The 16465-nt window shown below is 50.8% G+C and overlaps 1 protein-coding gene across 1 annotated transcript in view; it reads right to left on the bottom strand.

Moving 5' to 3' along the window:
* The window catches only part of LOC144754189 (E3 ubiquitin-protein ligase TRIM15-like), a 106822-nt gene that overhangs the window by 84704 nt on the left and 5653 nt on the right, over positions 1–16465 (bottom strand). The window contains exon 3 of the mRNA XM_078641772.1: positions 15813–16043. Within this exon, the coding sequence (XP_078497898.1) occupies positions 15813–16043 (231 nt within the window). The remainder of the gene's footprint in view (positions 1–15812; positions 16044–16465) is intronic.

The following is a 16465-nucleotide window of genomic DNA, read 5'->3' as shown; positions in this document are numbered from 1 at the left end:
TTGCAGACCCGCCTCTTCCCAAATCTGGAGCTGCGACCAGTCCCCTCCATGAGGGAGCGCAGTCACCATTCCGAGAGGTATCTCAGGGGCGTATGGGTGTCGTACACCCGCTCGACGCTGGGATCGATTCCAGCAAAGCCTAAACGTCCTCTCCTCGAGGGTTAAATCGCAAAGGTCGAGCTTCTGCTGCAAGGTTATGTAAGCGAGAACATGCGCCCCTCCCTCTCGTTCTCCGGGCCTCGGAAAACTCTCGCTACTTCCTGCATGAAAAGTTGCAGCTGGGCTGCCAGATAATAAAGCTCGAAGTCTGTTACCGCCAGTCCCCCCTCGTCTTTTGGGCGGGTGAGCGTTTTTAATGAGACTCTACACCTGCCCGAACCCCATAAAAACGAGGTCAGTTGCGATTTCAGTGACCGAAAGATGGAGCTGGGTATCCATATGGGCAGCGTGCAGAAATAATATAAAAGGCGTGGTAGGGCAATCATTTTCAATAAGGATATTCGGCCTGTCACCGAAAGCGGGAGGGTGGCCCACAATGCCATGCTACCTTACCTCCTAGGTATTTCAGGCAGGTGGGCTCCCAGTTGAGTAAGGGACGACGGGCAGGTTGTACCTCCCCCTGTCGCACTGGGAATAAGCATGTCTTGGACCAGTTAACTCTCAGACCCGAGAGGTCACCAAATCGCGAGAGTATTCTCTCTGCTCCCGTTAGTGCCTCATCCGCATCTTCAAGGAATAACAGTAGGTCATCTGCGTATAGAGAAATAAATTGTTGGCCCTCTCTGCTGTCTAAGCCCTTGTAGTATTTCCCCGTCCAGATCTCAGCTGCAAGGGGTTCAATCGCCAGAGCGAATAGGAGGGGGGACAGAGAGCATCCCTGTCGCGTTCCACGCTCCACCGGGTATTGCTGCGAGACAAGCGATCCCACCCGCACTCTTGCCACTGCGTATAGCACTCTCGTCCATTGGATATAGCTGTCTCCAAGCCCAAAGCGACCCATCACTTTATATAAATACTCCCATTCCAAACTATCGAAGGCTTTCTCGATATCTATTGACATAATCAGGGGTGTTTGTGCCTCCGGATGAGTGTCGTCCAGGAGTCGTATAAGTCTTCTAATATTTGCAGTTGTGTTGCGCAACGGTATAAAGCCGGATTGGTCTTTGTGGACCAGGCCAGGCATGTGCTGCAGCAGTCTGGCTGCCAGTATGTTACTTAAGATTTTATAGTCTGTGGTCAGCATAGACAGTGGCCTGTACGAGGCCATATTGCAGCTTTCTCTCCCCGGTTTCAGCAAAGGGATCACCAGTGCCTCCCGCATTGATTGGGGTTTTTGGCCAGCGGTCCTGGCCTCCTTATATATCTCTAGGAGTCTCGGTGCCAGTAGATCTACATATTTACCATAAAATTCCACGGGCAAACCATCCAGTCCCGGTGTCTTATTGCGGGCCATCCGTTTTATAGCTCCCCTGATCTCCCCCAGTTCTATGTCTCTGCCTAGGTCCTCCGCCTGTTCTTGGTCCACCTGTGGGAGGCGTAGTCCCTCCAGGAAAATGTCAATATCACAGGCACCTACCCCTAGTGTGCTTTTGTAGAGCGTTTCGTAATAGCCTTGAAAGCTTTGTAGGATCGCCGCCTGGGTATATATCGTGCTACCCCCTTCTCCCTCTAAAGCCAGGATAGGGGAGCTTCGCTTGGTGGGGTTAGCCAGCCACGCCAGCAACGTCCCAGCTTTATCTCCCTCTGCATGTGTTCTCAGCGTGTAGGCCCTGTAGTCAAAGCTACGCAGTCGCTCCACTTAAATCGCCATTGCTTCCCTAGCCGTACTAACCGCCTCCTGGAGTTCAGGGTGGCCCGGTCTCGCTACTTCTGCTTCTCGCAGTGTTTCCTCTGCCTTTTCTAAATCTCCTATCAGAACCCTCCGCACCCCTGCATATTTCCCGATACAGTGTTCCCTGATAACTACCTTGAAGGCGTTCCATTCCGTCGCCCTGGATGCAGTCGTGCCAGCGTTTTCCGCGAAATACTGAGCTATCTCCTCCTCTAGCGCTGCGTGAAACAGTGGGCCGCCCAATGTCTCAGGTCGCAGCTTCCAGGTTGGAACGCTTGAGATCGCAGTCATCCAGTCCAACGCGACTAGCATGGGGTTATGATCTGAAATCGTCCTGGCGAGATATTCAGTGCGCGCAACAGTCAGCATTACCGACGGGGAGCAGAGCACCGCATCTAGTCGAACATGCAAGTCATGCAGGCTAGAGAAGTATGAATAGTCCCTGGCAGTTGGGTGCTGTGTACGCCAAGCATCTATCAGTTCCCATCTCCCTTACCAGTCCAATCTGCCTCTGGTGAGTCGGTGTACTGGGGAGTCCCTCAACGGCGGGTGTGATCTGTCTAGTGAAACGTCTGTCACCGAGTTGAAATCCCCTCCTATCACAACAGGGCCCGCTAAATAGTGCGCAAGCGCTCCGGAAAGTTTTGTCAGGAAGGGCAGCTGGTCAGTATTCGGCGCATATATGCTGCATAAGGCGATATCCCTGCCCCTAAGTTTACCCTCAATCGCTACTTATCTGCCTTCAGGGTCTATCGTTTGCTTGGTCACCTGGAATGGAGTACCTGCCCTGATCCATATCAATGTGCCCCTAGCAAATGCGGAGTAAGTGGTGTTAAATAGTTGCCCCCTCCACCTGCGCTGCAGCGCTATTCCCTCCTGTTTCGTCAGGTGTGTTTCTTGTAGTAATGCAATATGGACCCCCCTGCGAATCAGATAGGCGTGAACCTTGTGTCTCCTCGCCATTGTATGTAGTCCCCTCACGTTCCAGGTCATACATCTCAGTGTACCTATATCAGCCATTGTCCCATAACAACTGATGAGTTGCAAAACATTTCTCTGCTCCTTCATAAGTGGTGGTGTCCCTCCAACCTGTCTCCAGACTCTCTTGTGCCCAGTCCCATTCCAGGTCAGAATCGAATAGTCCCCAACAGAAAACGCCCCCAACATTCCTCCCCCCCACCCCCACCCCCCCAGAACAGGACCTAATATCAGACTATCAGCCCCCATCCAAACTTTTGGTAAGTAAACTCAACCCCCCCCTCCCTTATTCCACAGTCGTCACTGTGGGTTGCTTAAGGGCCAATAGAGTGCGACTCTAGGCCGGAAGGTAGCTACACCAGCCCACAACCCCCACACCCGCTGTCCCCCAATAATAAACTGCGGTGAACCATCCCGTGTTACAGCGTACATCCCCACCTCATCGCATGAACTCCCTCAGTCACCATGAAAGGTCGCCTCCTCCTCTTCTCACTTCAGGCGTCCAAGATTTCCTCCGCCGACTTTGGCGTTACTGTTGGGCCCTTGATGCTGTTCGCCTCAGATAGTTCAGTTTCCGAACCCGTGTTGCAGCCTTCGGATTCCGTGCCTTGTTTCGGTGGGGCTGGACCAGCCCCTGAAAGAGCCACCACCGCCTGCAGCGCCGCTCTCATCAGTTTGGGACACCGACGGCTTTCGAGAGCCCGGCCGTCTCCTGCGGACCCTCTGCGATTTCCATATCTGCGTAGTTCGTTGCACTTCCTCTTCCTGGCGCTGCGCACCGTCCGCACCCGCCTTGTATGTTTCCCACCACGCCCAGGCGTCTTCTGACTTGAGGAAAAAGAGCGTCTTGCCGTCCAGCACGACCTGCAGCTTGGCCGGGAAGAGCAAGGAGTATTGGATGCCCTCTGTTCTGAGTTCCCGTTTAATGGACAAGAAGGAGGCTCTTAACCGCTGCATCTCATAAGTATAATCAGGGTACAGTGTTCTCTTGCCATTGGCTACTTGAAATGGCCCCGTGTCTCGGGCCCTCTGGAGCAACAAGTTATGTTATGTTATTTGTAGTTTTGTATAGCGCAACGGTTACTCAAAAAGAGTGTCCCGGCGCTTTAGGTAAGGGGAAGTAATGCAGAGTAACATAACACAGATTAAAAGAAATGAACAGCACACAGACAATAAAAAAAGAACAACCTGGAAACCTACTGGGAGAACAGCCAGGTTTTAAGCCCTTTCCTAAACTCAAGAAGAGAGGTAGCCCCCCGAAGTGGGAGCGGCAACGAATTCCACATCTGTGGGGCCAATAAACTAAAGGAACGGCCACCCAGGCGGGCCCTCTTAACCCGAGGGACCGTCGCCAAGAGTAGAGATTCAGACCTCAACGACCGCGCCGGATGGTAAAAGGCCAGTCTCTTTTGGAGATACTTCGCCCCCACCGCATGGAGCGCCTTATAGGCCAAGGTCATAGCCTTAAAGGCAATCCGCTTGCGGATGGGTAGCCAGTGTAGCGCCAGCAGTAGCCCAGAGACGCTACTGCGTCTATTTAGACCAAAAATGGCCCTGGCCGCCGCATTCTGCGCCACTTGAAGCCGCTGTAGCAGGTACTCTGGTAGGCCCAGGTAAAGAATGTTGGCATAATCCAACCTGGAGCCTATCAGAGCCTGCACAGTCAGCTTCCTATGCTCCTCTGACAGAAGAGGCAAAAACCTCCGCAGCATTTTTAATAGGCCAAAGCAGGTGCCGGTCACCCCCAGAATCTGGGCCTTCATCGTCAACCCCTCATCCATCTTAACCCCCAGGTTTTTAGCCATAGGGGAGGAGCCGGATGGTGGGAACATGTCGACGGGCCACCAGGCCTGCCAGCTGGGCTCTACATCGCACCCGAAGAAGAGTACCTCCAATTTATCGGAGTTGCACTTGAGGCTGTTCAGTTGGAACCATGCGAACACCGCCCCAAGGCAACTCCGGATACTCTCCCCGTCAAAGTCAGCCCCTCTCTCGCAAGAGAAGAGGAGCTGGGTGTCGTCGGCATACGACACGATCCGGGCACCAAACGACTCCGCCACCGCCGCCAGTGGGGTCATAAAGATGTTAAAAAGGGTCGGGCTCAAAATAGAGCCCTGAGGGACCCCGACTCCCAATGGCGGCATAACGGCGGAGTCAGGTGGTGTCCAGACCGTCTGCCGGCGGCCGGCTAAAAAAGACGAAAACCATTTGAGCACCGTCCCCCGAAGACCAATCTCAAAGAGTCTTGCGAGAAGGCCATCATGGGGGACGGTGTCAAAAGCCGCCGACAAGTCCAACAACACCAACATGACTTTGCCCCCGGTATCCAACACCCCTTTAATGGTTTCATAAACCTCAAGGAGCGCGGTCTCGGTGCTACGATTAGAGCGAAAGCCTGACTGAGAGTCATGCAGAATCTCGTGGGACTCCAAAAAAGTCCCTGTCCTTGTAGTGCAGTAGTTTGACTAGGACTGGTCGAGTCGGCTGGCCCGGTCTAGGGGGCCTAGCCGGGACATGGTGTGCTCGTTCAAGCGTGAAAAAGGGGGGGGGGGGGGGGGAGGGGAAAGGCCTTCCGGCGCTACCGCCGTCTTAAACCAAGAGTCCAAATAACCAATCATGTCCCCTCCTTCTGTTTTTTCAGGCAGGCCCACTAAGCGGACGTTGTTGCGCCTGCTTCTGTTTTCAGAGTCTTCGGCCCTCCTCTCCAGTGACTGTATGCGGTCTAGGGCGCCCGCGAGTCTCACCTCCATTGCTTTATGAGCAGGGGTCAGCTCCTGCAGATTGTCCTCGGTGCACTTCACCCTGTCTTTAAGTTTGGCATGGTCCGCGCGCAGGAGCCCCAGCCCAGTTGCCACTTGCGCTATATCCTGCTGCAAAGCGTCTCTCGTCGCCGCAATAGCTTCCAGAATGCGGTCTTGGGAGTTTTTGCAGGTCCGTAGTCCCCGGGGAGGAGCCTTCCTGCGCCTCCGAGGTCACGGCCCCATCCGTCTTCCCCTTGTTCCTCACCATGGTTGCGGGCCACCTGCCGTGCTGTCGCTCGCTCCAGTGCAAGGGTAGCAGTCGCAGCCAAAAGGTACGTGGGGGCTCAGAGCATCCGTCTCTCTCTATTCCAGAGAGACCCCAGCCGTGATTACTGGGTCGGTTTCAGCCCCAGCTGCGCACAAGCTCGCGGGGTTCACCAGGCCAGGCACCCCCCCCCCCCCCGACTCTTCGCAGTGTTCAAGCGCCCTCTTCCTCAAGCGAAAGCGTCCTTACCAGCTATGTCCGCAGATTGGGCGGCGCTGCTCAGCGGGGCGGACAGATTCCTGAGCGGGTGCCGGGCCCCACGTGAACCTGCCAGTATGGTTCTGTGGGCCACTGAGGTGTATCACCGGTTTAGGTGCGCCTCGTCACAGCGGTGTTCTGCTGTCAATCATGGTCTCTAGCTCGGTTCAGTGCTTATGTCAGGGTCGCCTTTAGGTCCTGGGCCGGCGAATAATTGCCTCCGAAGCCCCCCGGGCCTCTGACATCTCAGAACACCCGCCTGCTGCCTTCCTCGGTTCTCGCGCCGCTTCGCCCTCAGTGCGCTGCTCCGTCCAGTCCCCGTCTCACAGGAGCTATTCTCGGTGTGGAGCCCTCAGCTGACCCGCCTAGACCTCCATCCAATATTCCCTGGCCGGTCTACTCAAGCCGAGGCCCAGGCGTTCCCACAGTGGGCCGTCAGGGAGCGGCCGAAGTCCTCCTCGTAGGGGCAGAAAGTCCGTCCCCCCCGCTGTTGCACCGATCCGCCCGCTCCGAGCACCACCGGTCCCGTGCGCACCCTCGTTAAGCAGTCCGGTCGATTCTCACCGCTTTTGGCCAGATGGTGCCTCGGGTATCGTGCCGCTCCAGAGACGCTCAGCTTCCTCCCAAGGCACCAGCCGCAGCACAGGCTTCACAAATCGGGAGCTCAGTCCTCGCCGCCATTTTGTCAAGCCTCGTTATGTGAGGTCAGTGGCAGGATCGGGCCAAAGCAGCGTTGGACAGTCCAGTGGGCCTGCAGCGCTATCAGTTGGGAGCGCGATGTCCACCACTGCGGCACTCCAGGGTTCGATTCCCCTGGAATCGCCACTCACCGCTGAAGTCCAGCGTTAGCGATCAGCACTATCGGCGACGGCCGCCATGACAGGTCACCTGCGCCTTCGGGTTCCGCAGTTGCTCCACCCGGTCTGATAGACCGCCGGCGGGTCTCGTTTCCGCTCGCAGGGGTGCCGCTATGATACCCCCCGTCACCAGCGCTCAGATGAGCTTATCTGCGTGGGTCACCGCACTGTTTAATCAGGATTATATGGGGGAATCGGGCGCGGAGCTCCAAGCTCACGCCGCCATTCCCTCCGGCGTCCAGGCCACGCCCCCAACACAACCCCCAACACAACCCCCTGCATGACCCTACACTATAGAAACACTACAACACTACCCTAAACCCTAAAACACTACCCCTGCATGACCCTACACTACAACACTACCCTAAACCCTATAACACTACCCCCAGCATGACCCTACACTACACAAACACTACAACACTAGCCTAAACCCTAAAACACTACCCCCAGTATGACCCTACACTACAACACTTCCCTAAACCCTAAAACACTACCCCTGCATGACCCTACACTACAACACTACCCTAAACCCTATAACACTACCCCCAGCATGACCCTACACTACACAAACACTACAACACTACCCTAAACCCTAAAACACTACCCCCAGTATGACCCTACACTACAACACTTCCCTAAACCCTAAAACACTACCCCTGCATTACCCTACACTACACAAACACTACCCTAAACCCTATAACACTACCCCCAGCACGACACTACACTATCACTACCCTAGCACGACCCCCCACCCTTAAAAAATTAACCCAAACCCACTTACCTGTCTCGTCGTCGTGGTTCCACACTCCTCCTGGTTCCATCTTCTTGAAGCCTATTTTTTTTTCACAACGCATGTGCATTTACCATACATGCCTTTACAACGTAATTCGTTGTAAAGGCATGCGTGGTAAATGCACATGCTTTGTGAAAAAATGCTGAGTGATGGTATGCGAGGTCAAAGACCTCGCGGAGTAATGGTATGCGGACTGAAAGTCCGCGGAAAAAAAGATTCGGAGTAACCGTGCCGTACCGGCAGGGAGAGCTTCCAAAGGCAGTAAGCCTTTGAAGTTTCCCCTTCGTGGACCTAGCCCATCCTGGTGGAGGAGGCATGACACCCCTGCCTAGGATGGGCTTTGTTTCTGAATCCAGAGAGCAGAGGCTCTCTATCCAGGATCCAGAAACCTGTCTGGTGGTGGAAAATGGCGGACAGCCATTCAGGAACCACACCAGGGATGGTTGATTTTCAGGAGCCATCTCTAAGATGCCCTCTGAGTGCCTTTTTCATTCAATCCCACACTGGCATTAGCCCTTAGAGGCCTTCCCTGGTCATAGTGCCCTTGGAATCCATGGTACCTTTTACAAGGGGCTTACTTGTGGCCAGTGATGTGCCAATGTGGGTACAAAGGTACAGTTTTGGGAAAGAACACAGGCCCTGGGAACCAGATTGGCAAAGACCCAGGGCACATCAAGTTAGCTTGAACCTCGCGTTCCTCATGACTTTCGGGTCCTTTCGACAACAGACTCACAGTCGTTCTCAGGGATTGGCTTTCCTAGGTCCTCCTCCCACTGCACTTGTAGTCACTCCAGAGGCTTCTGAGTGTCACAGCATATTGCTCTTCATAGACAAGAGATCGTTTTGATCTTTCCTGCCGATAAGACGGCATAGCAGCAGCAGTCGATTGCTCGGGCTTCCATAGTACCCACGCCCCAGTAATTCCTCATTCCCAGGGTCAGAACTCTGTGCATAAAGAATTGGCCCCATGGAAGGTTGTATTCCATCCGGAAATCTTCAAAAGGCAGCATCTCGGAATCCGAAAAGAGGTCGCCTACCACTCTTACCCCTGCCTCCTCCCAAGCATCAAGTCCCACCCAGCATCCCCCTCACGGGGGGTGTCCGAGCAGGGTTATGGGCAAGTCAGGGGAATAAGGGATTCTGTACTGTATGGCTGTATCTTCTTATTGGCTTGTATTACATCTTACACCGTATCACTAGAGACATGTAACCCATCAGTTGGGAAGTTAATCATTGATTATTATGGTGTTTTAGGGTAAGCAAAAGTGTGATGTTTGGAGTTCTACTATCTGAGGAAACATACTATGTAAATACTAAAAAAAGTGTTGAAGGGGCATACTTGGTTTTCATCTTGTGGTAACAGTGGGACATAGATCCCTGGACGCTAGTGATAAATGCACAAGATGATGGACTGAATGTTGCACATTGGCAAAACATTCACCCCTGGTCACAGATCTGGGTTTAATCCATCGTTATTTTGCTCACCACGCCACCCCAGTTCAGACATGGCCATATGCAAATCAGTCTTGACCCTGTGCCTCATGGGAACAGTCCAGCCCGAACTGCCAAGTGATAAATGGCCTCAGCTGAAGGGGCGTGCTTGGGTTTCCAGCTTGGGATTACAATAGCACGAGGATCCCTGGATGCTAGTGATAAATGGCCTCAGCTTTAGGGGCGTGCTTGGGTTTCCAGCTTGGGGTTATAATGGAAGAAGATCCCTGGACACGAATGATTAATGATCTCAACCTCTGGATACCCTAATCCCATCTTCAAAAGGTATAGTAACCTACCATGTACCCACCTCTGACCTCTCTTGTAATCCTAACTCTGCCTCGCATGCTCAGAACATCTGCTCTCCAGTTGGCTCATCAATGACTTTGTATCCTTCTCTAGTATTCCAATGCACAGCTCTCTTTGTTACCCCTCTACCCATTGATAGCCTATCATACATAGATCTCTGTGCATCTGATATACCATCATTTGCATCTCACCTAACCCTCTCTATGTTTTCCATGCACCCCCCTTCTGCTCATCATGTACAACTATTGTGTCTCTTGTATAAGTAAGCCTAATAGGGCAGAGCAGATCGGAATTCAAAAACACCAAACTGGTGAATCCAGTGCAGGCGGGCCACCGTCTGCGCAACGCGACATGTAGCTCTGAATGTTCTTTCTCTGTCTGAACTAGGCATCTAACGCTCTCGTCAGAACTTGAGAAGCACTGGAGTGGCTCTACGTGAATTCCTAAAGCATTTTTCAAGCGGTCGCTTCAACAGGTAAGGGGCCATCCTCTAAAACAAGAATTGGGAACGCCAATTGGTCTTGCCTATGCATGAGCCAGTGTAGAGTGGAGGGGCAGAGTGGAGGGGTGTGTTAGGGAGTGACATTAACTGAGAGTGCCGTGGAGTGGCATAGAGGGGTGTAGAGTGGAATAGAGGGATGTAGAGTGGAATAGAGGGATGTAGAGTGGAATAGAGGGATGTAGAGTGGAATAGAGGGGTGTAGAGTGGCGGAGCACAGAGTGGGGTAAAGTGTCATAGAAGAGGGGGAGAGAGTAAAAAGGAGTAAAGTGTTGGAGGGTCAGTGGCGTGGCGAAGATTGGAGCAGAGTGAAGAGGAGTAGAGTGGGGTGAACTGGAGTGACATGGAGTAGAGTGGGGTGAACTGGAGTGACATGGAGTAGAGTGGGGTTGAGTGGAATGGCATAGAGTGGCGTGGAGTGTTCTAGATTGCCATGTCGTAGAGTGGAGTGTCAGAGTGAAATAGAGTGGCGTGGAGTACAGTGTCATAGAGAGATGTGACAGAGGGGAGGAGTGTAGAAGAGCGTAGCATAAAGTGGAGTGGAGGGGTGTAGAATGGAGTACAGTGGCATAGAGAGTCGTGGAGTATCGGAGAGGAGAGTGTTGTAGTGTGTCGTGGGGTAGAGTGGAGTGTGTATAGTGTGGTGGCGCACTGCCATTACAGACAACACATTTTCAAATGAAATGACCATTATATATGCACAGACATACAGTTTCACTGATAAAACTATGAAGCACACAAACAATGTGTGGAAATGGCATCACCAAATAAACCGATTCGTTTTGATCATAGTAAAATATGTTAGCACCACACTTCAGAATTACAAACAATTTGCTTCTTTGTGCTTTCCTAATTCTGATATGTTCTGAAATATGTGCACAGTTCATTTACAGACATTTAGATTTTGTCATATGATAGAAAAAAAAATAACATCCTACAGCTTCTCCTATTATATGTGTCCTCTCACTTTGAAGCAAAAGAAAGAAAAGTAAACACCAAGTTCTCTTGAACTAAAAAAACCATGACATTTGACCCCTGTCTTTGAATGAACAGCAATGTAAAGAACAAAATTTAAAGGCCGGTTCAATGAAAGAGAGCAATGAAAGAATAGAGTAAATAGGCTATGCTCCATGGGAGGGATGAACTCAAGCTGGACAGACTGAAACAAATACAGCCAGCAAACAGATAACAAGCAGATGGGAATTTACAAATCACAAAGCCAATGGTAAGCGATAGGTGGAATGCATTTACATTGAACTTTTCAGAATGTCCACGAGTTGTTGTTAGTAAAAAAGAACTGCGCTGTCTGGTAGGAATGTGTTTTTTTTTTTTTTTAGAGTTTCATATAGCGCGAACTAGACCCGGAGATATCGGGTATCAGGGCGCTTTACTTCGCACCAGTTTCGTTACACAAGCACACACATTCATTTTTGTTAGGCACAGGGAGATTATGTAATTTGCCCAGAATCATAGGATGTTGAGCGTTGTTGTAGAGACTCGAACCAGGTTCCCCAGCTTCAATATCGACCGCTCTAGCCATAAGGCTACACCCTCCTCCCCATTTGACGTAGTGACACAAGAGGTCAGATCAACAGGTCAGGATTCACCATCCTTGCACAAGGCAAGAGTAGCCTTCTTCCATAAGAAGGATAAGCTTCCCTCAGGATTGTATGTATTCTTGCTCCATTTATTAGGTCTCGCGTGGCGTCTGATGAGCTCACGAGATTTAATGACTTTAGTGTACTTCACTAGCGAGGGTTAAGCCCCACCCCTCTTCTCCATTGGCTGGCCTCCTAAACGGTGGCCAGCCATTGGAGAAGAGGTCCTAGTGACGTTCTTCTTTCAATCTAAGCCCCGTCCTTTTCAGATTGGGGGGGGGGGGGGGGGGGGGGGTTGTTTTTTTACTTTCTTTCTGGGCTGTAAACAGTCAAAAACACGACCCCAGTCTGAAAAGGACGGGGCTTAGATAAAAAGAAGAACCATTTGTCTCTAAACCTCATCCTTTTCAGAGTGGGCGGCGGGGGGGGGGGGGCGTGTTTTTGACTGTTGTTTACATCCTACAAAGAAAGTCAAAAACACGCCCCCCAGTCTGAAAAGGACGGCGCTTAGAGACAAATGGCGAGCGCTTGTTTTTTTGCTGTCTTCCCCAGACCAATTTCGAGCACAAACCAAACTGTGCAATTACAGTGATTGTATTAATTGGAGACTGTTTCTATTTGATTGTAGTGACCCCTGAAGAAGTTCTTTCAATCACGAAATGCATTGGGTTTTGATGAAATAAACACTGTGCCTGAATGAAGAAATGCTTATGTCGTGTTCTTTCAAAGAGGTCCGGATGGGCACAGTGGGAGCACTAGAAATCTAGGAAATTGCATGATCACCCCGCCTGTGGAATTAAACCACACTAAAATTGAAAAAAATTAGTAAAAAGCACGAGGAGAAAGATGAAAATGGAGCATGTTTTGGAATTAATTGCCGAGATCGGCACAACTAAATAGTGCGATCGATTGGGGCGAGATGTCGCCCCATTTGCTATGGTGTTACATTTAAAGAGTGCTTCCTGGGCTTGGCACTCACCGGTCAGCACGAGGCTATTAAAGTGGAAGAATGTTTGTAAGTGTTAATAAACAGGTGTGCATCCTGTTTTGATATGTGATGTCTTCCCCAGACCGCCATTTTCACAAACTAATTGCGCAGTGCAACAGGACAGACGCCTGGCCATTGGTTTAAATGAATTACTGCAAGCTAATTTTCGCTGGCTTCTGGGAGAAAAACGAATATACAGAGTACTGCATCAAGTGGGCAGACAGGTCTGCCCCCTCCCCCCCACGTCCCTCTTAGGCAGGGCTGCTGAGCCCGGGCATCGCCTTGGCTGCAGTCCGTCTTGGACAATGATCAGCGGGAGTAAGTCAGACTTCTCGATGCCCACATTACCGTCCGACTTTCACGCCTGCCTGTGGTACCTGGAGGGGGCCTTGGTATCTGCTGTGCGGTGGTCGGGCAGCGCCAGTTGGGAGACAACGGCTTTGGGAAGTGTCTGAGACTTCACCTAAGTGCGTGTGGCAATAGCGTCCGACAGTCCAGTGGACTGCGAGCATAGCGAGCGTTTATCCTACCTTAGTCGATTAATCGAGCCGCTACCCTAATTTGGATTCAAAGGCGGGGACTGATTGAGAGGGCATTCGGAAGATAGTTGGCGGCCTTGATGTCTTGGCTTTGGGGCAGGCACGGTTTGGCTGCATCAGGACAGGCCATGTACCTGTGCGGAACAGGGCGGACTGGCCTTTCAGTAAGTCGGCTGGTACAGCGGCTGCTGCTGCCTGATTGAAGCAGGTTTCCCGGCTTGCTAGGGATTTAGAGAGCTGCTTTGTGGGGGCCCGCGGCGTGATCAGGCCATGCGTAGGACACATGGGCGGCCTGCCGAGGGTCAGCTGGGTGTACGGGTACAGTTGGTAGTCTGTGAGGCCCCTAGACGGCCTGCCCTTATGATTTTCTCTGGCCGGAGTTCAGTGGAATCTTGCTTGCATTTTGTCCGGCCAGGGAGAAAAGTGGGCTCTCCTGGCAAAAGACCACCACCACATCCATCACCACCACGTCCACCACCACCACTACGTCCACCACATCCACCACCACCACCACCACCACATCCACCACCACTACCACCACCACCACCACCACTACATCCACCACCACCACATCCACCCACAGCCACCACCACCACTACATCCACCACATCCACCACCACATCCACCACCACCACATCCACCCACAGCCACCACCACATCCACCACCACCACTACATCCACCACCACCACTACATCCACCACCACCACTACATCCACCACCACCACTACATCCACCACCACCACCACCACATCCACCACCACCACCACATCCACCACCACCACATCCACCAACACCACATCCACTAACACCACATCCACTAACACCACATTCACCACATCCACCACCACCACATTCACCACCACCACATTCACCACCACCACATCTATGTGTGTGTGTGTCTGTGTGTGTGTGGGTGCAAATTCAAATAGGTCTCGCATCTGCGAGAGATTAAGCTATTGGCATTGTAAATAACAATTCTATGTATTTGTCTGTTTTCAAAACCAACACATACATTAAAAAAATTCATTTACAATGCCAATAGCTCTAACTTTTGCAAAGGTGAGACCGTTGCATTGTAAATGCTTGTCCTGTAAATGTTGACATGAAACTGTATACCAATTTTTTAGGTTAGGTGTCCTAGGGGCAACATGGGTTCATTATGTGGGAAGAGTCCACATTGCGCACTAACTTTTTCCCTTCAGACTAAACACTAGTGAAGGTTGGAACTCGGAAAATGGCAACATCCTCCTGTTTCGTTAATTTTGTGTGTCTACAAAATTATCCATTTTTGTAATCACTTTGTTCTTTAGGCAACAATCTGTAACTTTATCTGCGGGCCCAAAGTAACTCAGCGAGCACACTGGTAACTATTCTATTCTAAATGCCTACTTGTATAGTGAGCAGCTGGCCATAACAAGAGGCACTGCTGGCCATAACAAGGGGCGCTGCTGGCCATAACAAGGGGCGCTGCTGGCCATAACAAGGGGCGCTGCTGGCCATAACAAGGGGCGCTGCTGGCCATAACAAGGGGCGCTGCTGGCCATAACAAGGGGCGCTGCTGGCCATAACAAGGGGCGCTGCTGGCCATAACAAGGGGCGCTGCTGGCCAAAGGCTGCAGACATCTACATCAGGAGAAAAGTTACTGCCCAGAACAGAAACGGTTTCAAACTCCTGAGAAAAGTGTGGAAGTTGTTTGTTTTTTGTCTCAGTTCAAGCAGGAATGATGAGATATAAAGAAAATTCCCATCGCCTCGGGGCGGGCGGGCCCACTTGAGTTTGTGACCATGTAAGTGAGTGGCCTCGTTTCTGGTTTCAAATAAGAAACCTGAAAGCTACTGGAATAAGATCTTTACATGTCGTGTGACACAATAGACGAGGACATGATGATGGATGGCCGGATGATCACATTCAGTCCCCGTCCTTTTATAGCCAAATAAAATACTGCATCTTGCAGCCAACAATGTGAAACATAACCGCAATGAAGCATACAAAAATGATGGATTGGAATACGGACGAGAGTTATTTTTTCAGCGTCTAAGAATAATTCAAGCATTCCATCCATCGCTTATTGTATTTTTGATACATAACTGCAGGCATATGGCCCATCAGAGAGACTACATTCTTGAAATGGGGCGCCTAGCCCTTCAGTGTTAGGTGACCACGAGAAAAAGAGGCTGTCACGATAACAGAGAACAGGGGATGAGTTGAACGGTGAGGTATTTTGTCGCCATGGTTTGGTAATCTTGTGTCCCAACCCCGATCCCGTTGGTTTTGCTTTCATTATGTTATCTATGTTTACCTTGACTTATTTACATTTTACTCCTTGGTCGCTATAGGTTAATTGCTTCACCAGTATGGACTGGTGTATTGCAACCTCCTCCATAAAACAAATGTATTAAAAAAATAGCTAGACTCTATATATACATATGTTATTGATATGCATGTAACACTGTAAGGTGTCACCGGAAATTACGTTGTCTATATATGGTGTTGAGCTATCAGCATAAACACAATGTATATTGTAAGCGGCTGTCAGGCAACATGGGCTCACTGTGCAGGGATCCCGTCAAATCATGCGTGTTCCCCTCATACATGTAAAGCTTCACACAAAATGTGAATGAATATTTCCTTTCCTTTTGTTGCATTTACTGAATGTGTCTCACCTTCAGGAGTTCCCACGCCGGTGCCTCACACTTCTTTACTATCTCTGTTATTAGGGCATTGAGAGACGGGATTTGATTGGACAGTTTGGTGATATTTGCATTTTCTACCATGGTAATTTTCTTCTCCATCTCCTCCAGTCTCCTGTGCAGTGTTTGCTCATTTTCTTTCAGGAGTTGCCGTAGTTTTTTAAACTCGGATTCAATTTTCTGCTTCTCAGTTGTTAACTTGTCCTGTAAGATGCAAAGAAAAGCTGGTTAGATATTATGAATCTTCCTTTGTTAGGGTGCGAGTTATCAGGTGATGTATGTCTCACCCTCACCCGGAATAAGAGGGTGTGAGTAATCAGGTGAAGTATACCCCACCCAAACTTGGAATAGTAGGATGTGAGTTATCAGGAGTGGTATGTCTCATCCAAGGCTAGAAACTAGGGTGTGAGTTATCGGGTAAGGTTTGTCCCACTCCAACCCAGAATGGTAGGGTGTGAGTAATCAGATGTGGTATGTCTCACGCTGGCCCGGAATAGGATGGTGTGAGTTATAAGATGTGGTATGTCTCACGCTAGCCTGGAATAAGAGGGTGTGGGTAATCAGGTGTGGTATGTCTCACGCTGGCCCGGAATAGGATGGTGTGAGTTATAAGATGTGGTATGTCT

This window comes from Lissotriton helveticus, chromosome 5_1, assembly GCF_964261635.1.
Source record: "Lissotriton helveticus chromosome 5_1, aLisHel1.1, whole genome shotgun sequence".
Taxonomy (NCBI): Eukaryota; Metazoa; Chordata; class Amphibia; order Caudata; family Salamandridae; genus Lissotriton; species Lissotriton helveticus.
The sequence above is the reverse complement of the archived record's forward strand: the minus strand, read 5'-3'. Positions and strand labels throughout refer to the sequence as shown.